Source organism: Camelina sativa, chromosome 9 (assembly GCF_030686135.1).
Source record: "Camelina sativa cultivar CO46 ecotype springtype chromosome 9, ASM3068613v1".
NCBI classification, from domain to species: Eukaryota; Viridiplantae; Streptophyta; class Magnoliopsida; order Brassicales; family Brassicaceae; genus Camelina; species Camelina sativa.
The window spans coordinates 32329904-32354687 of record NC_141888.1 but is presented as its reverse complement, the minus strand read 5'-3'; the positions used below and the strand labels follow the sequence as shown (position 1 = coordinate 32354687).

General features: G+C 33.4%; 5 protein-coding genes, 1 long non-coding RNA gene and 1 pseudogene across 6 annotated transcripts; 4 read left to right on the top strand and 3 right to left on the bottom strand.

Annotated features, from left to right (window-relative positions):
- Positions 1-820: 820 nt before the first annotated feature.
- Positions 821-3526, top strand: LOC104712340 (uncharacterized). Its single transcript, XM_010429216.3, has 2 exons — positions 821-1434; positions 2732-3526. Exons 1-2 carry the CDS (start codon positions 966-968, stop codon positions 3286-3288), a joined length of 1026 nt encoding a protein of 341 aa, XP_010427518.1. The 5' UTR covers positions 821-965; the 3' UTR covers positions 3289-3526.
- LOC147939066 (uncharacterized) lies at positions 2594-3132 on the bottom strand. The gene is made up of 2 exons (XR_015566910.1): positions 3003-3132; positions 2594-2840 (listed from the first exon to the last, which is right to left on the bottom strand). It is a non-coding gene; the product is annotated as an uncharacterized LOC147939066 (long non-coding RNA).
- A 553-nt stretch (positions 3527-4079) lies between the features above and the next one.
- Positions 4080-5513, top strand: LOC104712339 (calmodulin-2). The gene is made up of 2 exons (XM_010429215.3): positions 4080-4456; positions 4878-5513. The coding sequence occupies exons 1-2, from the start codon at positions 4381-4383 to the stop codon at positions 5249-5251; spliced, it is 450 nt and encodes a 149-aa protein (XP_010427517.1). The 5' UTR covers positions 4080-4380; the 3' UTR covers positions 5252-5513.
- A 1200-nt stretch (positions 5514-6713) lies between these two features.
- LOC104712337 (putative transcription factor bHLH107) lies at positions 6714-8555 on the top strand. Its single transcript, XM_010429214.2, has 2 exons — positions 6714-7115; positions 7809-8555. Exons 1-2 carry the CDS (start codon positions 6873-6875, stop codon positions 8271-8273), a joined length of 708 nt encoding a protein of 235 aa, XP_010427516.1. The 5' UTR covers positions 6714-6872; the 3' UTR covers positions 8274-8555.
- Positions 8556-17097: 8542 nt separating this feature from the next.
- Positions 17098-18357, top strand: LOC147939065 (uncharacterized). Its single transcript, XM_087463807.1, has one exon. The coding sequence runs from the start codon at positions 17098-17100 to the stop codon at positions 18355-18357; it is 1260 nt and encodes a 419-aa protein (XP_087319933.1).
- Positions 18358-18822: 465 nt separating this feature from the next.
- LOC104715733 (uncharacterized protein At4g04775 pseudogene) lies at positions 18823-19365 on the bottom strand (annotated as a pseudogene).
- Positions 19366-19616: 251 nt separating this feature from the next.
- Positions 19617-24570, bottom strand: LOC147939064 (uncharacterized). Its single transcript, XM_087464565.1, has 8 exons — positions 24182-24570; positions 23729-23815; positions 23318-23420; positions 21766-22622; positions 21067-21675; positions 20642-20865; positions 20476-20557; positions 19617-20399 (listed from the first exon to the last, which is right to left on the bottom strand). The coding sequence occupies exons 3-8, from the start codon at positions 23352-23354 to the stop codon at positions 19716-19718; spliced, it is 2493 nt and encodes an 830-aa protein (XP_087320691.1). The 5' UTR covers positions 23355-23420; positions 23729-23815; positions 24182-24570; the 3' UTR covers positions 19617-19715.
- Between the last annotated feature and the right edge of the window lie 214 nt (positions 24571-24784).

Sequence of the window (24784 nt, the reverse complement as noted above, 5' to 3'; positions counted from 1 at the left end):
TTATGATCAAAATATTTCTTTTCAAAATTTAAAAAAATATAAAAACTATATTCATAATTTTATTTGATAGATTGAGATATATCCATGTAAAATTATGTGTCAGCAAGTGTAAGTTTTCTACTTACGCAAATTGTTAACTTGAGGTACTCTATGTTGTAGAAAGACACAGTACAGTTCTAGGCTGTATATATCAACCTACCGACTAAAGCATAAATTGGTTTCTTCAAACGTGTTAAATGATTTATGGTCTCAAAACAGTGTGCCATTAATGATGTAGTTACTTAATTAAGTCGTACAAAGATATCTAATTCCTATGGAATGGCTTAAAGAAGGCTTTTAAAAGTTTTCTCTGTCCAGCATGCACGAGGTCATGGACTCTATGAATCTTAAAGAACACTCATAATCATGTCCTTTTGTTTCTCATAGAGCGTTGTGCTAAACTCCTAATGCCTACTGCATTTGATTAGTGTTCTAAAACTCTGTTAATGGAACTTTTTATAGTACTAAAAGTTGCATTCAAAGGTCTAGTTTAAGTTTATCTAGAGTTGAGAGATAATTACCTTTAAAAACCACTAACTAAACAGAAACATAAAAGGCATAATAATGTCTAACAAAAAAAAAAGACATTATTATGTATATCGCAAGTGTGTCAATGCATTGGAGTGTGGCAGTTTGCCATGTGCCCAATGGACCAACCTTAAAGTAAAAAAACGTAAAACAAAAGTGAAAATAAAAATAAAGCAATAGCTCAATCACAAAAAGGGTATAATATTATAATTTTACCGTTGGAATGAATTAAAAAAAAAAAGATTGATTAAATGGAAATTTAAGGTTTTAGATAGTGAGAAAAAGAGATGGAATGAATTAAAAAAAAAATAGATTGATTAAATGGAAATTTAAGGTTTTAGATAGTGAGAAAAAGAGAGAAAGAGAGGTGAGAAAAAAAAACAAAAACAGAGAGGAACATGAAGAAGAGTAAACGAGAGAACTTGCTTTCTCCTTCATCTTCATGGCGGGAAACCCATAATCCTCCCCGGAGAAACTCAAACTCCTCAGCCGTATCCTCCGGCTGCCTCCCCGGATTCTTCAACCTCTTCCTATCCACCTTTAACTTCTCATCCAACCGCCGCAAATCCATCACCTTGGGATCTAAAAAGCGAGAACAGAGAACCGTCGTTTACGCTTCTCCTCCGCAAGATTCATCAAACGGAGACGACGGAGGAGGCAGAGGAGGAGACGAGCCACCGCTTCCGCGCAATGAAGTAGAAGGGGATGCGGCGAGGGTGAGTCTGGTCGGAGCACTAGAGAAATGCGATCGGGATTTAGAGGAGCTCCGGAGAACCATCGACGTCATCAAAACCACTTACATTCTTCACAAGACACTTGAGGTTTCTCCGCCGACAACACGTGAAAATTTTAAGTTCTCCGGCACCGGTACGTTTCACCGACTTGTACATTTAATCATTAAGTCATTACATATCGACAACACTATTACACACATGTCGGAATCACGTTTTTGGTTGTTTTCTTTTTCATATTTACAAACTTCTCTAATTTTAGGGTCCAATAACTAAGTTAACATAAACCAAGCAAAAACAATTCATACTAAATGTAGAAGAATTGATGTGGTTAGTAAATTGGTAAAATTAACAGGGAATTCGTATTAAATATTTTGTTACTCAAACTAAATAAATTAATTACTGTTAAGAAAAAGTAATAATTTAGGAGAACAGTGTGTCAACTAAAGTGGCAATAAAGAGTGAAGAGAGAATGGGTATAGGGCAAAGAGTTGTCTCTTTGGTGGTGTTGGAATCATTACTATGTCTAATAGTGGAAGACATTCTCATGAAATTATTAGTATAGAAATAATGTAAACTATTGATAAAGACATGTCAATATGTCATTGCTCTAAACGATTCCATGCATGCATAAACTGTGTAGTTCATTTGATGTCACATCTAATTGCGCTAACAAATGGTTCACTACAGATATGTTGTCACTGAGGATAATGTTTAAAATCATATTTAGTCAATATAGTATGGACCCCAAATTAAGGTGGGGCTAATTAGTAATGAGGTTTTAGTCTAATCGAATAGAATAAAATTAAAGTGCAGAAGAGAGTAAAGAAAAGAGTGAGGAGAAAGAGGCATGTTAGACAAATGATGGAGGAAGAGACAGCTTTTAGGGGCCTTTATTCCTTTAGTCATGAAGCCCACTTTAACTTTTTCTCATCATTTGGACCCCCACCCATTATTCTGACCCACCAACTGGTTTAGCTACCAAATCAAGAATATCACTTTTTGAAAAAATAACATTTTAGTACTATATAATTCAATTATTGTTGCTTAGAATATTACACAAAAGTGAAAATTTGTTATTTAAACATCTCTCAAAATCTTCTTAGGTAAAAATTCCTACAATTGACTTCCTAAATTTGTTTGTGGTGTTATTTTGGAATGTCCTTTTAAAATTATGTTTGTATTGAGGGAAAACAAAAGATTTTAACAAGAATGGATAAAATCCAACTAATGTTAACATATGTGAATAATTAACAGTTCTTTTTAAATACTATGTAAATTTGTTATATGCTTAGTTTTATTTTGACAATCGATATAGATTGATCTCGGGAATAATATATAATTATCTTTGTGTGACAAAGATAATAATATAGAATACACAGCTTGTCTTGTCTGATAAATTATTTGATTTTGTTAAACAAAAAAAAAAACAGTGGCAGGAGATGTCGTCGTGGGGACGCAAACGCAGAAGAACACGAAGACGACACAACATGAACCAGAGGGAGACACGATGCTGTCGATGGTGAACCACCACGAATATTGCTGCAAAGACAACAAAACTTACCAAGTCAACAACATAAATCTAATCACTAGCAGACCCGATCATTACGCTATACATGACGTCATTTCTAAGAGAGCAGCGTCAACGACGACAGAGACACGTGACACCACGTTGCCCCTCGTGGTGCGGAGGGTAAGACGGACCTTGATGGAGAGCGTTAACCAGGTCTGCGATGACGTGGCGTCAGGTCAACGAAGAGAGATCGCTAAGATAGGTTTGGCTCTTCATGATCACATCTGTCGCGACCTGATCGCAGAGACCGTTCGAGAGCTCTCTTTCTCCGACTACGACAACGACGAACACGAGTTTTATAAACCAGCGGTGGATTCTCCTGTTAGTTACGGCGGAAGTGGTAAAAGCCGACACATCAGACGTGGCAGCAGCAACTCTCTACCGCTAGACGCGTGTAGAAGAAGATTAGTGTTTTGATGTGATTGATGTCTTAGGTTCTCTATGTAATGGATATGGAAGTCTTAGTCGATACAGTTTTTTACCTATGGACACGTGTTTTAGTTTATTTTAGCATTTTCAAAAATTAAGATTGGAGAGAGTGCAGATGAATTTGTCTAGGGGATTTTTGTTTTTATTTTTTTCTTGAATCGCTTGTCTAGGGTTTTTTTCATGATACACTATATTTTGCTTGCAATAAAAAAAAACTTTCCTATCCGAATTTATGGATATACGATTCACTGATTTCCTTATAAAATATGAAAGATTTAGCAAATTTGAACCCAAAGTATACAATAACTGATATTTTTGCCAAACCATGTACGTCGAATTTGTCAATTGTAGATGACTTTCTATATTTTGTTTTCTAATTTGTACGGTCAATCTTTCTTACCGTATTATATTTCATCATTTAATCATAGAATTTATTGAGAAATTGATTAGAAGAATCATTCAAACCTATGATTGAATCTTAAAGTGTTTAAAATAAAAAAAAACTTTGAATCGACATTAAATTTTGCCGGTGATAATGTACTAGAAATAAAATAAACTCTGTAGTACTGTTTATATTTCGATGGTGACGAGGACGTATTATTATAATAAATGAATATAAGCCAATCAGAAAGAGACATTTGGAGGGCTAGAGAGAGGAGAGAGGACCCAAGAGAGAATGCTGACGTGACAGTCAAGTCAACGATCCGCGTACAGACCGTGTGATCCGTTAATTGTCCACTCTGGCGTGTTTTTAAGAAAATACTAAAATATTCATAATTGATAGGCAAATTAAAACTCGTAATTAAAGCCATAAACTGAGGTTATAATAGAGATTTTCCAAATCCGGTATCGCTTTTAAAAGTCCGGGTCGGAGCAAAAAAGGTCGTTAGCTTCGTTACCCGATAAATACGGTTTCTCTCTCGTTTTTTTTTTATTCTCTCAGCACAGCACAGCACAGACAGACAGACACACACACGCTTTTTCTAATTTTTCTCTTCTTCTCTCTCTCGATTTCTTGAGAGAAAAAAAAAAAAACACAAACAGAAACGAATCTACAGGAGAAGAAAAAAAACAAAAACAATGGCGGATCAGCTCACCGATGATCAGATCTCTGAGTTTAAGGAAGCTTTCAGCTTATTCGACAAGGATGGTGATGGTACGTTCTTTCTCCCTCTCCCTCTCCCTCTCCCTCCTTTGTTAATGTATACGATTTTTTTTGCTACTGTTGGATCTCTTAGTTTCTAAGCTTTGTTCTCATTCGATTTAAGTTATCGTCTCGTTGATTCAATTTGATCTCTGTCGATGTAAGATAACAACGGATCTGTAATTCGTCAATCTCTAAACTCGTCTTTCAATTTTTGGTTTCTGTTTTTTTTTTAATTAAATCGTGTTGGTGAATTGAGGTTTCGATGATGACAAATACGACGACGTTTTGAGTTTTGAGATTTCCGATTCTTCAAATTTTGTTTTGATTTGTCCTGTGTTCTTAGCTCTTGACTATAAATTGTTAATTAAGGAATTTGGAAATCTAGCTTAAGATGCTTCTCTACAGAGATCTGAGTGTGTTGTGCTTGTAGGTTGTATTACCACCAAGGAGCTGGGTACTGTGATGCGTTCCCTAGGACAAAACCCAACTGAAGCAGAGCTTCAAGACATGATCAACGAAGTTGACGCTGATGGTAACGGCACCATTGATTTCCCTGAGTTTTTGAACCTCATGGCTCGTAAGATGAAGGACACTGACTCTGAGGAAGAGCTCAAGGAAGCATTCAGGGTCTTTGACAAGGACCAGAACGGTTTCATCTCAGCTGCTGAGCTTCGTCATGTTATGACAAACCTTGGTGAGAAGCTCACTGATGAAGAAGTTGATGAGATGATCAAGGAAGCTGATGTTGATGGTGATGGTCAGATTAACTATGAAGAGTTTGTTAAGGTCATGATGGCTAAGTAGTGAATCCGGTTTTGCCTACCAGTTTACATCCATCTCTCTCTCTCTTACATATAATTCTTATGTTATGTTCTAAACATTTTTATTCATGGGACTTCCAAAGGATCTGTTTTTTTCTGGTTGTTTAAGATGCGAATGTTATATCATCCCTTTTTATGCTCTATGTTGCGTCTGAACATTTCTAAAGTCTTGTTTTATATTTTTGTGGTCTTGCTCTTTTTTGTAAGTTGTAACTTCGTTTTAGTTGGTGGTTTTTTTTTATTAATGGTCTCTAGTAAAGAAGCATTGTATCATGGTTTTGTGAAATGCAAATCAATGAGCATCTGTGTACGTGAAATAGATTACCTAGCGAGGTTTATTTGGCTCTCGGTAGCTTCAAATGAGCAACGAACGAAAACGCCAATTAGAACCTAAACTGTTTAGGTTCTAATTGGCGGCTAAACTCGAGAGAATGTGTAAAAATTCATTAGAAATTGCCACACAGTCAATTTAGCAAAGCATCGGATCATAAGATGTCAAAATATCAGTCATAATATTCATTAACCATAATTTCACATGACTTGGAACCTATTGGCATGGAAGCTAAGTCCTTTTCAGTCTGTTGCTTCTTTTCCACGTCATGTGGATATGGCTCATAGAAGATTTTCGCCGTTTTCAGACATAGCGCATGCTGCAGGAGATAACTCAACAGACTTCCAATTTTTTTGACAAAAGGGTCGTCACCACAACATGTTTTTGTAGAAAAGGAATGACAACATCTTCAAGATCAAATCGTCAGCCAACTCGCTGATACTTGATCAAACATTAGACTATATCTTAAAACCCTAACTACATATGTTTGATTGCTTATCAAGTTTATCGAATAACTAATAAAATCGTCACATCAAATCTAATTTCCAACTAATTCTCACGACTTCCGAAATTTTGTGCGAGGTAGATTCTAAGAAGAGGATTCACGAGAACTCCTTTAGGCTTTAGCCTTTAGGTCTGGGTATTCAGATCGACAGAGCACAAAATTCTTTTTGGGATGAGATCTCTCAATCACAACTACAGAAGATAAAATCAGTTCGTACGGCCGAAGACCAATTTGGTTCAGTTTATTGGTTCAATCATATCCCTCTTTTCTGTATTTTGACTATAACAGAGCCTTCAAGGCCAAATAATTCCTTCTTTGCAATAGAAAAAGGCCAAATAATCTTATCTAGAATCGTTGTTACTTAACTTTTTAATACAACACATCCTTAAAAGTTGTTTCAAGTTTTCTTTTTGAAATTTATCTTTGTTGTAAATTACAACTTGTAATAATGTTTTAACCAATGAATAATTGATAAGTTATATATTTAAAAAAAAATGTTTTATAATTTCTATGAAAAAAAAACTTGACAACTTAAAGATTCAAAATAATAATAATTCTTGCAAACACCTATACTGTATATTAAAGCATAAAAAATATATAGTGTAGAGTGTAGACATATCTTCTTCCTCTCAGTCTCTCTCTTTCTCTCTCCCACCTCACTTTTTGTATAAATACATAATGTAGTCTCCCTTTTAGAACAGAACCAACCGAAAGCTCCAAACCCAACAAAGAAATAAAAAGAAGGCGGCGGAGAAGCAAACAAAAAAAATGCAGCCAGAGATTTCAGATCACATATTCTATTCCTTCCTCACCGGAGGATTATGTGCCTCGTCGTCAACTACTTCCACCACCACAACGTCGTCGTTTTACCCTTTTACCATCGAAGACACGATTTCTCAAGAAAAAGCTCTTGCTGCTCAAAGGAACCACAAAGAAGCTGAACGAAGGAGACGAGAAAGAATCAATTCCCATCTCAACAAGCTCCGCAAGTTACTCTCTTGTAACTCCAAGGTACTATACTAAACTTCTTTATTGTACTACTTAATCACACTATTCTAGTCTAACACTTAAAATGAAACTTTGATAGAGACTTGAACCGGAAAGATTAAGAATATGGAAGATTAAACGTGATGATCGATATAAGTTATTAGTTACGTTTCTTTTGGGTTAAGAATTAAGATATGAAATTAACTTCTACACTCTCTATGGATATAATCTATTCTTTATAAATGAGGATTAGACTTTTTGAATGTTGAATTTTTGTGTTTTATTTCATTAAAACTATATATCCAGATGACAAAAAAATTGTATTTTTGTGGATTGATTGGTTAATTTACAGTATACTGGCTATGATCTTATTTACTAGTAAGAAAGGTAGGATATTGGAAGTAACATCAGTCCAATGTAGTGTTTTCGAATAATTAAAAAAAAAAAAAAAAAAAAAAAGCTGCAAGTACTGGGGAATATCTAGAAAATTGAGGAAAAATAAAAGCTTACAAGTCCTTTATTTTTTTTCTTTCTTTTCTCTGAAGATGATAATCACTTTGTCGGGAAAGTTATCGAGCTTTTTTTCTTTGTCAATTGAAACAATTTGAACATGAAGACAAATTCCTCGAATCAAGACAACTTCTAATGATCGGAACTTTTCTCTTTCCTTGTTTCATATGTATTTTTTTTTTTTTTTTCTTTTGTTTGTTTATACAGACAGACAAAGCCACGCTATTAGCAAAAGTGGTTCAACGAGTCAAAGAACTAAAACAAGAAACCCTAGAGATCACTGACGAAACATTACCGTCAGAGACAGACGAAATCAGCGTACTCAACTCTGAAGATTCTTCTAGTTATAACGAAGACGGCCGGATCATCTTCAAGGTATCGTTTAGCTGCGAGGATAGGCCAGATCTCTTGCAAGATCTCATGGAGACACTCGAATCTCTTCAGATGGAAACTATCTTTGCTGATTTGACAACTGTCGGTGGTAGATCAAGAAACGTTCTCGTTGTGGCCGCCGACAAAGAGCATCACGGCGTCGAGTCGGTTCAGTTTCTACAGAACGCACTCAAGTCTTTGCTCGAACGGTCAAGCAAGTCGGTGATGATGGGACATGGTGGTGGTGGGGGAGAAAGGTTAAAACGACGTCGGGCACTGGATCACATCATAATGGTGTGATTTTGATGAGACTTTGAGCATTATATTTATATATTTATTTAGGATTTGATTTTTATCATACAGTATGATTAACGTGGTTATAATTACCACAAACCTTTTGTGTTTTTTTTTTTTTTTCTCAACAAAAAATTATTTATATGGGTTTAGTTATAAGTTTGTGTGATGAGTGCTAACATATGTTAGTATAAGTGGGTCGTTGTGTTCTTTTTACTTTCTTTTTAAGAAAAATACAAAAAGAAAACACTGGGAAAAATATATTTTCGTATTATAAGTTCAATTCAATTTTATGGAGTACGTTAGAAGATGACGAAGGTTTTTAGATTGTGGGAATATTTGTACAGACAGAAGAATCTAACAAAGACATGTGATTGGGTAAAGTACTCTTACAGGGAAACAAGACTTTGAAAAACATATTATATATGTATTATATAAATGTACACAGAGAACTTAGAAGCATGAAATGGTGTATATAAAGTGAAGGTACGACATAAGACAGTGAAGAGAAGCTGTTTGTAGAATCTTAATGAAAGAATATATATGTACAAAGTGTTTTTAGAGTTTCAAAGTTACCTCATGTCATCTTGTCCCCTAAAGATATCTTCCTTTTCGTTCGTATCTTTCTGAATATTTTTTGTACCTTCGTTTTTTTTTTTCCTTCATTGAAGAAAAATTTAAAGCAATAGCTTTGACTGTATTGTGAATATATGTTTGACCACATTTTCATATTCGTCTAAATCGATCATATTCTATATATAAGTATTTATCATTTTTTTTTGTTTTCAAATTTATTTAGTAGTGATACTTCTAGTTCTAGCTAGGTTTTTTGGGGAGCACATGGAAAAAAGCAAGCATAGATGCAGAACAAAAGTAGGTACGAAGAAACTGGGGAATCTTTTGTCATATGTGATAACCTATTTCTGTTGATGTAAACTCTGGGACTTTAATTTACCAGGAGTTTTAACATAAAGACTACTTGCAGTTTTGCATCCATATAACAAACATGGGTTAACATATTATGAGGTTTTTTAATAGAGATTTTATAAAAATATATTTTTTTTTAAAGAAATAATGTGCCAACAATCTTGCTAGAGGGAACCACACCAAATTATCGTTTAGATTAATCTATTGGAATATTAATAAACAAGAACGAGTGTGGAGGAAGAGGATAGAGGGCAAGGGGCAGGGTTAAGGCGTGGTGAAAGAAAGAGAACTGACAAAAGGGAGGACTTGATGGGCCATTCTTCTTCGATGAGACAAAAAACATTTCTATTTTTCTCTCATCTATCTCTATCTAGAATGTTAATTAGTACTAGTATACTCCATTTCTTTATTAGTATGCATTTTGTGATTTGTGGGTGCATTTCTTAACTTATGCCTGATTAATTTAACTATCCCGATACGACAGTGCTTTCACTATTTTCTATGCTGACATCGGATGGTTTTTGAACTATATTATTATCCTCTTACATATTTTGCAATTCAACTACTAGTTTAGTGACTATTATCTAAGATTTATTTTTTCACTAAATGGCAACAATTCACATTTTCTCAACTAACTAGATTTATCTATATTATTATTTTCACAGCAACTTTAACAGATAAGGCTTCAAGTTAAAAATTATTTACAAGTATGCCATTATAATTAAAACATTAAAAAAATCAAATAACCATTAAATTAATTACTCAAATCTTAATCAATCGACCAAACAAAAAAATGGTAATATTTGGAGATGACAATAATACCCAACCGAAAATTTAGTTACTTTGATGCCACAAAATTAGTACGTAAAATTATAATCTCATTTATTGGAATGAATATTTTTAGTTTAGGAAAATCATATTTGAAAAAAATCAAACAAGGAAATCTTTTATTAATCCGAAATTTCTTTTGAATATATTCTATCAACAGTGTTAACTTCGATTCTTAATCTAACAAGAATTTAGATTCTCATTTTTAAAAAATATTACTATTGATATATATATATATATATAAACTTAATAAAAAAAATTAAATATTATGAATTGTAAACTTAAAATAGTTTAAAATACTATACAATCTGATTATATAGTTGACGGGTTGGATCATTAACTTTGTGATAAAACACGGGTTAAATCTTTATTTTATTATCTGTCAACAGTACTAATATTAAAATATTTGACATATCATTTAACTAAAATTAGGAAATATGTGACTTAATCACATCTTATAAATTACTTCTCATGTATTTAGATCTCTTTATTTTGTTCTAATAATTAAGAATTCAAATAGAATCCGAAATAATAAACAAAACAAACTACATATAACAAACAAATGGTCATGCGGTGTATCACAAAATAAAAAATTAATATAAACATTTAGCAACACAAGTGGCATGATAATTTAGTTATTGTTCTGTTTACAAGACATTCAATATTTAACAAACAAATATAAAATAAATTATAAATATAATAAAATTTATATGTAATGCTTACACAAATCCCATAATACTAAACTAAACTTATACATATGACAAATGAAATAACACAAAATTATATTAGTCTTGAAAACATTTTTATTAATTTAACTAATAACAATATATTAATAATAAAAAAAATTTGAAAGTTAAAAATAACAATTTGTCCCGCGGTGTACCGCGGGTTAAAATTTAGTATTTTTTTAAAAAAGAGATATTGTAATTTGAATTCACGTTGCTCTAGTATTATGGTATGAGAAGAACTGGTCCAAGAAAAGCTTTGTTTGGCGTTGAAACATGGGAAATGGTCGTTGGCTCGAGATGGCTTACGTTTAATACTGTGGTCAATATTAAAATCTATAGAATTTGTAGCACCGATAAAAAAAAATACTATAAGCAACTACAAACTGTTATGTTTTTTGGCAAAAATACAGGTATATAATTCTTGAACTTTCGTGTGTATAATCATTTCAGGGATTTTGGACGTTTGAAATTTTTTAAATATGCAATTTGAGAGACTAATAATATGAAGAGCACCATGACCTATTGAAGAAAACAAAAAGAGTAAAGCAAAAATATATAAATCGAGAAAGTGTCTAGTAAGCGTGATGGCTTTGAGGGTGTTGGTGTCTCCTCGATACTCAACCTCTGGACCAAAAAGAAAAGAAAAAAAAATAGTTTTTTTCACATAATCTTAATAATTAAAGTCCCATTAAAGCATAAACTATACTAACAAAGTACAAACTGAATTTGTATATTCTTCTGGAAGATATATGGATTTATAGCAAAAGCAATCATTACCAACGCACCAAGCTGTTGATAAAAAAAGGGAGAAAACACGCACGTTATTTAGTGCATCGATCATCTCACGACTCTTTAATAATGTGTGAACATGTGATCAGCAAGTAGTCGTACTTGGGGGGATTAAGTGCGTCTTCAATTAAATGGTTTTAGCCCAATATGGTTTGGATCTTTGTCAAACATATTATGGGGATATATTTCTTTTACTAAGATTTATAAGTAATGAATGTATATAGCTCGATTAGTATCTACAGCAAACAATACAACTCGACTCGAGCATTAATACAGAGATATACTAGACTACTTAGTTATGACAGGGTTAGCTCTTCAGTTAAGAAAGATTATCCAAGCAAATAAAAAAATATGGTCTTAGACTAAAGGCTCAAGGCCCAGCAAGCTTAAAGACGACAATATCTCCTCCAACAGGTACATGTTGGGCCGGGCTAAGCAATGATTCACATTCCGAATCTAAGACCCAACAACAGTTATTTAAGAAAAATAACAAGATACACCAAATCCCATAGTAGTATTAGTTTGGGATTCAGTGATCATATCTATCTACTTATATCCAAAAAAGATGTATGCTTTATGACGCTTTACGAATCTACGGAATTATAAAGAAGTGGAGGAGATGAAGGTATCAAGGAATAAGAATATGAATTATTGCTTTACTTACTTTTCTTTGTATATATATATATATATATGCTGATGCTCGCTACAAGTATATATTCTCACTCAAAAAGCCCAACAATAATGTATGTTTGTGTGTTTTATTATTATTCTTCAAGTTTCCAACTTACCATTTTCATTCACTTATTTAAATTACTATTCATCGTTTATGTCAAAAGGGTTTCACAAAAATACAACCGTCTAGAATTTTTAATCTGCCGTGTGTTATAATATCACAAAATCTTGTATCCATAATCTACAAAAAAAAAAAAAAAAAAAAAAAAAATCTTTACTAATCACATAATTGATATAATTCTTGTACTTTTCTTTTTTCCATAAATGAGAAACTCATGTGCTTTGATACAAAAGTTTAAATAGAACTTGTAGAAATTGACGTCTTTTGAAACTAATTGACGTATGTAGATAGATAAACATTGATTAGTATAAATAATGCATGAAGACACTTGTTAGTGTAATATCTTAACATATCTATAAATGTTAATTATCGCTCATCAAGATGTTCTGGAAGTGTTCATCAAGATGTTCTGGAAGTGTTAGAAACTTACGATCATTTTACCGATTTTCTTTTAAATTTATGTGTTGAGTATAAATCATATTTTGTATCAAGATGTTTTGGAAGTGTTAGAAGCATTTTTGTTGCTCCCCCAAACAATACGGTCTTCATATCTCGTCTTAAAACAGTTAAAAGCTTACAGGCTTAGTAATATAACAAAGTTGATAAATGTATGAATTCTTTTCACCAAGTAGATAGATACTTAACTTAATTTTTTTAAAACCGAATAGGCCAGGGCATGTGAACTCGATAAGTGCTCATATTTCCTATAAGAAAAAAAATACTCCCTCTGTATCAGAATACTTGATGTTCTAGAATTTTTTCTTGTATCACAAAGGATGATTTTCTGTATACTTTTATCAATTAATACTAAGAAATTACAAATTTCAAAAATCATTAAATGAGAATTTAAAAATTTGATGAAATACTATTAGTTAATAATTATAAAAATATGTTATTATAAATGAAGAATACATTTATTGCTAAACATTAAATGTTTTTCTTAATTCATGTAAAAATTCTAGAACATCAAGTATTATGATACAGAGGGAATAATTAATAAACAGAAACCTATGTACCAGCCTTAAATGCCATAGACAGTACCTTGAGATTGTTCTGAACGGTATACCAGTCATTATTATACTTCTTCTTTTGAAACTAACTGACGTATGTAGATAGATAAACATTGATTAGTATAAAATACTCATGAAGACATTAGACATATTTATAAATGTTAATTATCATTCATCAAGAAGTGTTAGAAACTTACCAGCATTTTACCGATTTTCTTCTAAATTCATGTGTTGAACATAAATCGATATGTAGATTTCTTTTTCTCGTGATCAAGGAATTAATATTTGTATAAGAAAGGCAAAAGATCTTTAAAACATTATGTGTCATACTATCTTAGATATTTTCATGGGAAAATTATAAGTAAAAGATTTTTTTCCAAAAATTTGGCCATTTACACTTTTTTTTTAAAAATTGTCAATTGTGACGAAAATATCCCTACTAATAGAAATAGTGAAATTTTTAGGAGTTTGAACCAATAAACAAACAGAAAACCCATGTTAGTATACAACTGTGAAAAAAAAAATTTGAAAAAAAATGTTTTGGGTGTTAAAAATCAGTTTGTAAATTGCTGATTTCTGGTCTAAATTGTTTAGAATAGACTTTCTACGATTTTTTCTCTTTCTGAAACATTTAGATTGTTCATTCTACAGTTTCTAAATGTTCTACGAAGTTTAGACGGAAAATTTGTTCTAAAAATTTCAGAACCTGAATTTTGTCTGTTCTACAAAATTAAGAATATGTATTCTACGTTTTCTTCATTCTACATCAATTCAGAATTCGTTTTCTACGTTTTACCCTATATACTAAAACAAGTAGAAGATATATCATAGAAATTTTTAGAATTTGTAATCTGTAAACCTTCGAATACCCTAAAAATAGAAAGAAAATAAATTAAATAAGGAAAGTGAATATTTTTAAATATTTTCTAAATATTCTTAATTTATGGTTAAGATTTCGTAATTATTGTTTAGATTTGTTCTAATAAATTTTAGAATGCGTATTCTAAATTATTTAGAAGATAAATAAATTAAGAAAAATCGACATTATACCTTAACGTGATCGGTCACCATCTCTTCCACCTTCCACAAAAGCTTTCACTTACCTGTTTATGATGCAAATCTATGTTACTTGTGGTGTATGGACACTGGATGCCAAGAAGGAGTGGAGATTTATTGATGCTGAAGAAAAACGTGCTAGATTACTGACTTTGCAACCCACTAAATCTCTTGAAGAGTTGAAGGTTATGGTTTCAGAAGACTATGAAATAGAGCAAAATATGTTTGATGTGGAATTCAGTTATCTACCCATAGAGGTTAAAGTTGATTGTCCTCCTATTGTATTGACAAATGATAGAGGTATGAAAAATTTTCTTGCATATCTGAAAAAGATAAACATGATTCGTTTGTGTGTTACATTCAAAAGAGTAGTTGATGGTGATAGGAGTAAAGTCCAGTTCGATCTAAATAAGTTTCCAGCTGATAGTAGCGATGGTTGTAATGTGGAAGTTGATGTGGGAAAATAAGTAGGTATTATTTCAAAGAATTCACCTAGGCTGACTAATGATGTATTAGAAAAGCGTACTGATGCTAATCTTGGTGATGCTGCTGTTTAAAGTTGGAAGATTCAATGGTAAAAAAGGGTGAATATTTCGAAGGGTTTTTTCTCAATTTCTCGATCCCTTTTGTTTTCTTAATTTGTCGAGACAAAGTCACAATTTCATTATTTGTCGAGACAAGACCCATTACAAAAAATTAGGCTCACTAGACTTATTTTTTCAATTTTCCTTATTTCGATTTTTACTGATTTTAAAATTTCAGGAGACAAAAAAACAACAAATTTTATCTGAAAATATAACTAAGGGTATAATTGGCTATTTTTATATCCAAAACCCTATATAACCAAACTTTTCAAAAAAAAGTGTAGATGGCCAAATTTTTGGAAAAAGATCCTTTATTTATAATTTTACCAATTTTTATTATACTATAAATTTAAATGGTAGTTTTAATTAAGGGAAAATTATAAATTAAGGAGCTTTTTCCATAAATTTGGCCATCTACACTTTTTTTTCAAGATTGTCAATTGTGACGAAAATGCCCCTACTAATAGAAATAGTGAAGTTTTGAAAAATTTGAACCAATAAACAAACAGAAAACCCATGTTAGTATACAACTGTTAAAAAAAAAATTTGAAAAAAAATTGTTTTGGGTGTCAAAAATCAGTTTGTAAATTGCTGATTTCTTGTCTAAATTGTTTAGAATAGACTTTCTACGATTTTTTCTCTTTCTGAAACATTTAGATTGTTCATTCTACAGTTTGTACATGTTCTAAGAAGTTTAGACGAAAAATTTGTTCTAAAAATTTCAGAACCTGAATTTTGTATGTTCTACAAAATTAAGAATATGTATTCTACGTTTTTCTTCATTCTACATCGATTCAGAATTCGTTTTCTACGTTTTACCCTTTATACTAAAAGTAGTAGAAGATATATCATAGAAATTTTTAGAATTTGTAATCTGTAAACCTTAGAATACCCTAAAATAGAAAGAAAATATATTAAATAAGGAAAGTGAATAAATTTAAATATTTTTAAAATATTCTTAATTTATGGTTAAGACTTCGTAATTATTGTTTAGATTTGTTCTAATACATTTTAGAATGCGTATTCTAAACTATTTAGAAGATAAACAAATTAAGAAAAATCGACATTATACCTTAACGTGATCGATCACCATCTCTTCCACCTTCCACAAAAGCTTTCACTTACCTGTTTATGATGCAAATCTATGTTACTTGTGGTGTATGGACACTGGATGCCAAGGAGTGGAGATTTATTGATGATGAAGAAAAACGTGCTAGATTATTGACTTTGCAACCCACTACATCTCTTGAAGAGTTGAAGGTTATGGTTTCAGAAGACTATGAAATAGAGCAAAATATGTTTGATGTGGAATTCAGTTATCTACCCACAGAGGTTAAAGTTGATTGTCCTCCTGTTGTTGTGACAAATGATAGAGGTATGAAAAATTTTCTTGCATATCTAAAAAAGATAAACATGATTCGGTTGTGTGTTACTTTCAAAAGAGTAGTTGATGAAGGTGATAGGAGTAAAGTCCAGTTCGATCTGAATAAGTTCCCAGTTGATAGTAGCGATGATTGTAATGTGGAAGTTGATGTGGGAAAATCAGTAGGTGTTATTTCAAGGAATTCACCAAAGCCGACTAATGATGTATTAGAAAAGCGTACTGATGCTAATCTTGTTGATGCTGCTGGTTCTAAGTTGGAAGATTCAATGGTAACAAAGGGTGAATATTTCAGCAGTAAGGAAGCTTTACAGGCTACTATGGAAATGTATGCAATGAAATATAACTGCGACTACAGGATTACAAAATCTGATAAGAGATGGTGGTGTATACGCTGCATTGATAGTGTTTGTAACTGGCGTCTCCGGGCTGAGTGTTTACAAGCGTCTACATATTTCAAAATCAACAAGTTTGTGGGTAACCATACATGTGCCCCTTCAAAAAAAAACTCATTTTGTAGGACTCCATCTGCAAGAACAATTGGACATCTCATTAAGCAAAGCTATGAGGGTGTGAAGGAAGGTCCTAAACCGAATGATATAGTTAATATTATTCGTTCAAGGTACGGCTGCGAGCTAACATATCACCAAGCTTGGGAGTCTCGGGAGTATGCAGTTAACAAAGTTAGAGGAATTCCTGAGAAAAGTTATGCTAAGATTCCAAAATACTTGCACATGCTACAAGAAGCGAATCCTGGTACGTTCACAAATTATGAAATTGACTTTGAGGGAAGATTTAAATATCTATTTATTTCTTTTGGTCAATCAACAAGAGGGTTCTACAAGTCAATGCGGAAAGTGATAGTAGTTGATGGTACATTTTTGAAGAATAAATACAAAGGGGTTCTCCTAGTTGCTACAGCTGTAGATGGTAACTCCAATTTGTATCCAATCGCATTTGGAATTGCTGATTCTGAGAATGATTGTTCATGGGAGTGGTTTTTTATGCAACTTAAGATGGTTATAGCTGATGAAGAAGGTTTATCATTTGTGTCAGATAGAGCTACATCGATTGCTAAATCAATTGGAAACATCTATCCATTGGCTAAACATGGTATTTGCATCCACCACTTGATTAGTAATGTGATAACATATCATAAGGGCAGAGGTGTCGCTGGTAAGGTTGCAAAAGCATCAAAAGCTTATAGAGTTGCTGAGTTTGAGAAAGAGTTTGGGCGAATTAATAATATTAGTCCTGCTATTGGAAGTTATCTAGAAGAAGCCGATGTGACAAAATGGGCTCGCTGTCATTTTCCGGGTTATAGGTATGATATTAACACCAACAATGCAGCTGAATCAATCAATGCTGCTTTGAGGACACCCAGAGAGTATCCAATAATTCCTTTGTTAGACAGCATCAGAGAAATGATGACACGCTGGTTTTATGAGAGTAGAGAGTTAAGTGCAAAGCATAAAGATCCTTTAACTGTTGAGGTGGAGAAAAAGATTTCAAGAAGAATAGTGAAAGGTAAATTCATGAACGGTTATTTGATGAGCAGATCGCAGATCCAGGTTAAAGGTAATGGAGTAGACTACATTGTTGACTTAGAAAGAAGGACTTGTTCATGTGGAAAGTTCAGCATCCAAAAACTCTCTTGTAGACATGCTATAAAAGGAGCTTTTGATATAGGCAAGGATCTATATCCTTATGCTGATGATGTGTATACCACTACTGCATGGAGATCGCAATATGAGGAAACTGTTAATCCAATAGGTGTTCCTGAAGAAGAATGGCGAGTCCCACAGCATGTTGAATATGCAAAAGTTCGACCACCGGAAACAAGAAGACATCCAGGACGGCGAAGAAAAAGAAGATATGAATCCGCTGAAGACAAGATAAAATCATCACAAAACTCACAAGGGTCAAAGAGACATAAGTGTGCGCGGTGTGGCAAAGAAGGGCATAACAGAACGACTTGTGATATCGTGATCTAACAATGGTTAGTGCATCAACTTAAGATTCCTGTTTTTGAATTTTTGATTTCATTTATATTTACGGTACTCGTTATGTTTCAGGTAGCTTCTGGGTTGTGTTTCACGGCAGCTGCTTTGTGATGAATGATGGTGTTCGATGGTTTTTATTTTCGATTAATAGACTCATTTGTTTTGAAATTCGTGGGTTGTGTTTCATGGCAGCACCTTTGTGATGAATGATGGTGTTTATTTTCGATTAGTAGACTCATTTGTTTTGAAATTCGTTGATGGTGTTGATTTAAGACTAATAAAATACTCATGTGTTTTGAAATTCCTGTGTTTTCTTTCAATCAAACTTTCACTCATGTGTTTTGAAATTCCTTGTTTGAGTTTTCTTTCAATCAAACTTTCATTAAAACCAGAGTACAAAAAACAAGACTAACAAAAAGTGTTAAGCATAACAACAAAATACAGAAAGCAAAGACATCATATCATCTTCTTATAAAGCCACGCCATTGAAACTGCCAATACGACTAGTACACAAATCCTCTGCTTGTTCGACTTCTCCATACTCTCTTTTGCAACCATTAGCTCTTGCCTGATGATCTCAATCATATGCTTCTCCATCTTTTCTTCCATCTCCTTCACCATCTCCTTTTGGAGCTCCACATTGTTTGGTACCATCTTTTTTAGATCCTCTAAAAGTTGGTTTTGTTTGCTTTCAACCATCCTAATCTCCTCTAGTACAGCATCATCAACCCAACAGAACATGTGTTTCTCCTTCTTCTCCTAAAATCATTGTTTGGATAACAATATTTAATAAATTTCAGCTATTGAGATGAATAACGACATATAAAAGTAAATTACCTTCACACCAACAACACATCTGTAAAATCTTCTACAGGGATTCTCTTCTGTCTTTGAGGTGTAGGTTCTAATCTCTCCACCACACCAGCATCTACACGGAACTCCAACCTGAGAACTTCTGGACGGTAACCCTGACGAACCAGCCGAAGAACGTTGGCTCATGGCTCCTATCAGTTTTTACGATGAAGAAGAAGAAAGTATCGGGAAAGAAGAATAAGAGAGTATTGGAGAATATCAAGTATTGGAAAAAAAGATCCCTAATTTTATTTTTTTCCTTAAATATTAAAATTAAAAACCGGGTCATCGGTATGCTTACATCGGGTCATCGGTATGTTTAAATCGTGTATGTTTTTGTGTTCTTATGCTTATGAGGTTATGTTATTGAGTCTCATATTAGTCAGTCCTAAAGCAAATATACATCAAGGATTAATACTACTGACTCTTATATTAATCTAACAAGCAAAAGCATCAAAAACCATCATTTACAAAACAATCATAAAGACACTTAAAAATTAGCCAAGGTCTACAAACTCAGCCGCATACACTGGACGCACATAAGTTTTCATTCGTTCCACTAGCACATGATCCTTTGCTGCTGACCAAAGATCGACTGCCAACTTCAAACGAGCATGCTTGATGTTTTCATCATCAATCAACTCATAAGATAGACCACGCATGTGACACTCGATATACTTCAGGGCATAAACTCCACAATCACAACTTGACTTATTTAATTTAGGTGGCATACGAACCGGGATGATCTCGTATGGAGTCAACAAGGGAGCTTTTGCATCAACCTTTTTGTGAATCTCCTTCACGAGACGAGGGATGACATTAGCGAATGGCTCAACGTGTCTTCTGTTTTGGTATTGGTTGCAGTCGAAGACTTCAATTGTTCTAAGACTGAAGTTAATGCAAACTGAGATCCAGTGATTACCGTTAATGAAGACCGGTGCATAAATTCTGTCCAAATCTACAGCCCAACTTTTTCCTGTCTTTTCATGAGATGGCAGTTCACCTTTGGTATACTCTAACAAGAGGTGATTCCAAGTGTGGGTTCGTCCTGTCGATCTAAACTTATTGTAGTCGGCCTTGACGTGCTCGCTAAACTGACAATTCATGAAACCTACACGATCCAACTCTAGGCGGCCTAAAGATGTATGCTCCCGAAAAATATACATCGTTGCATCCATTTCCTGTAAATATTTAAAGACTTAAGTTTGTCATACTTTAAGAATATAAAATATAATATTTCAAAAGATTGACACGTACCTCGTTTCCAAGCCATTTGCCACCCATCATGACTCGCTCAAACAATTCTCGATCAAGTAAAGTTGGACCCAGTTGAATGCTTCTGTAAAAGTAAAACAATTGTAAGATTACAAAAAAAAAAATTGATAAATCATAACATGTATATAAAAATGTTTGAATCACGTACTCGTAGTGGATCCTACTCCACTCTTCAAAAGCATTCCATAGATCATCAGAAACGAAAGTCAACACCGCATCCGGTTCATCTTTACCCGCGTCTTTGGGACTCAGTGTAGGATCAAATCCGGACACAACAGACTTTTGAGATAAGTGTCCTACTGTGTTCTTTAGATAGTCTTGTGTATCTACATTGAGGTCTATCAACAGATTATCTAAATCAAACAGTTCAACCTGTCAAAAAAAACAAAAAATTATGAAAGGCTTTAGTTAAAGTTACAACACTTAAAAATTATGACACATAAGTTTACAACACATAAGTTACAACACATAAATTATGTTTACAACATACACATACAAACAAGGATACAAGAAAAAGGAAAGACCACACAACATATTACAATCGAACAAGGCTTTGAGCTACTTCTTACGTACCGAAGTTTTGGGCTTCACTCGTGATGGACTAGGATCCACTACTGGTGGCTTAGGATCCACTACTGCTGGCTTAGGATCCACTGCTGCTGGTCTGGATATCAAGGCCTTGATATCTGATACATCTTTCTCCAAAGTTAGCAATCGTTCTCCAAAGGTCTCTGTGAAGCTCTTGAAAGAAGAGTCAATCAACTCCTTAAAGAACCGCTTCATATCATCTCCACAAGAACAATGTGAAGTTGATGCTATCTGATTTAAGACCATTCTTTTCCGTGTCTCTGCTCCATGGTCAACTAGCTTCTTCTTCCTCTTCTTTAAGCTAGACACTTCTGGGATATCAGCTTGCTTCTGACCACTCTCCTCTCCAACCGAAACTTCATTGTCCCCTCCAACAGTCTGAGATTGTTCCACACCAGCATCCTCAATGTTATCATCTTCCACACCATATCCTTCGACACTCTCCCAAATATGATCTCCAAAATCATAGTCAGATCTGATCAAAGCTTCCAAGTTGTCCACTTCACAATCTTCAATTTCATCACCCCTCAAAAATTCAATGGACTGCAATATATCAAAGTTTCCAGTGGAGGAAATGCATGAATAAACAACATCCTGACAAAACAAAAACAAAGAAACTAATTAAAAAAAAAACTCAATGTATTCGAATTTAAACTTAAAAGAAAAAAGAAGAAGTCAACTGACCTTGTGTCCAATTGATTTCTCTAAAAGGAGGAGCTCATCATATGATACTTTAGCAGCACCTTTCCAATTAGAGATTCGGCTAAGTGTAATCTCTGTGTCAATCTTCTCTCCCATAAGTTGTCCAATAAGAGGAATGGCTTCCATAACCCAAACTTGAAGAGCATATGAGAAACCATTGAGGATGTAACTAATGGGGTTCTTCAGTTTCTTTCTTGCTTCCACTATAGAGCTAACTAAATGGTCAAAAGCTACAAGACCCCAAGGATAAGTCCTAACCTTCTCTAGATCCATGACCAGCTTGATGTATGAATGTGGTATAGCTTTCTTCTCATCCTTAGCCACTACCAACCCAGCAATCACACAAACATACACAAACCGAATTCTATCTTCTTGTTTTCTCCATGATGGAGCTGCTTCAAGGTGGGTCTTCATCAAGTTTTGAATGGTAATGATACCACCTCTCTTCAACAATTTGCTCCAAAACCCATTATCATCTGTCCAACTCTCTGAATCATGACTGAAATCGGCTGAGTACTTAAGACCAGTAACTGCATGGAATTCTTGCATTGAGAATCTAAGCGGCTTCTTACCAAACACAAACCACAGCTCATGTCTTCTCTTAGTCACCAACTGCCTACACATGATGCTGTGTATCAACCGAGCTGAGTACCCAAGACCATTCTCATACAATGCAAATACAGATGCGAAAACTGGATCACCCTTCACAATCTCATACTCTTCTGGTAATGCCTTCTTGATTTTGTGTAGGATTGACATTCGACAAGTGTTATTTATCTGCCCAACTTGTGGCTCGCTTCCATCTTTCATAAGCCGTTTAGGGTACTTCTTTTCCATTCCTGCCGAGAAAAGTAAAAAATGAATTAGTATAAATTAGCCAAAACTAAAATAAATCAACAAAGATATGAGACTTCAATTTTGCAAAACAAAAAAAAAACAGATTACTAAAAGTATGATTTATAAGTCCATAGAACCAATAGAGTCAATCCATAAGCCCAATAGAACCAATAGAGTCAAACACTAAAGATTACTAACGCTATGATTTAAGAAGAAAAAAAATCTGTTTATGTTTATTAATCATTTAGATGCAACATACGCAAAAAGGAAGCAAACCGTGAGATGATGCTTACTCAATTTCTTGACATAGTGTATTTGTGTAAATATAATGCTTATAAGGTCAACAAACAAGATATAATTTCTACCAAACAAGCATTTAGTTTAAGAAAATACAGATTACTAAAGCTATGATTTAAGAACAAAAAAACTTTTTTTATTAATCATTTAGATGCAACACATGATTTTAAAAACAAAAACATTTGGAAAAAGGAACCAAACCGTGATTCCAGATATATAAAACCCAAAAAATAATTCACAGTTGAATAAAATGATTCACAAGTAACATACGCAAACCTTTTTTATCTGGCATAAATGAAAACTAAGACTACTAATCATTTAGATGCAAACAGGAACTTGAAATAAATAAAAAAAGAAAAGAACAAACGAGATACGATTTAAAAAAAATCACGGTTCTTACTTGTATCAGAATCTGATGGTGCTTTTGTTGAGGACATTGACAAAAGCTCCTTATGATCCAATTCTGCTCTCAGCCAAGGTCAATCTCTGACAAATATAATTGACTGCAAAGAGAATATAAAGAGGGTCATGACTGATATAGAGAAGCAGTCAATAAATCCATATGATTAATGCAAACTTTCTCAAACACAGCTAAAATCAAGAGATGTATGCAAAATTTTTAACTAAATGATGATAAAAACAAAACAACGTTACAATCTGTTGCTGCTACAAGTGTGGATACGCTTCAATCAACACCCTAATCACTCATATCTAAGCTCATATCACCCTACTTAGAATCAAACAAACAAAGAAAAAGAACAAACGAAGAACTTTATATGAAAAAGAGATTTATGCAAACTTTTTCACTAACCTTATCGTTCAAAAAAAGTGTTCACAAATGTTTCGATCATCACTCTTGTTCTTGTTAAATAGCTTTATCGATCTTGTTTCATCAACCCTGGTACACAATTTTCACTTTAAAGTCAATAGAAAACAAAAAATAATAATCCACATGCAAAAAAAAATCAAGAATTATATGGTCAATATGCTAAACGGAACTAAAACTATGATGTTCTATAAAAAAACTTTGATGTTCATTTGAATTCTGGATTGAAATAGAGATTACAAAAGAATAAAAGTTAAAAATTACCAAAACAATTCCACAATTAAACATACCAAATTCGATAAACATGGAGTCATGATTAAGAGAAATCCAAACTGAAAATTTGATAATTTACTTATCATTGGACAATTCTAGATTGAAATCGAGATTAAACAAGGACAAAATTTAAACATGCAAAAAAAAAAACACAAATTAACTTACCCAATTCGATCGACAAGGAGCAATGGAGAAGAGAAATTCAACCGGATTGACCTTGAGATAGTGAAGAGGAGACCACCAAAACGACTAAGAAGCAGATGGATAGAAGGCGGAAGACAGTGAAGATGGATAGATGGCAGAAGACGGTGAAGAAATCAAATCGGCGGAAGATGGTGAAGATGGAGAGAGATGGTGACGATGGAGAAAGATGATGGTGAGATGGTCAAGATGGAGAGAGACGACGGTGAGATGGTGACGATGGTGAGAGACGACGGTGAGATGGTGACGACGAGATGGTGACGATGGTGAGATACGGCGGAAGGATTTGTCGCGATTAGCCCTTTTGGGAAAAAAAATTAACCTTAATTGGTTTCAATCGACCAATTTCCCTTATTTGTCAAAACCCAAAACACAACAATTTAGGCCCACTCGAAGCCCAAAAAACCAATTATTTGATGTCTTTTAATTTCAGGAGACAAAAAATCAACAAAATATATTTGAAAAAACAATTAAGGGCATAATTGACTAATTTTATATCATAAAACCTATTTAACCAAACTTTTGAAAAAAAAGTGTAGATGGCCAAATTTATGGAAAAAATTCCTT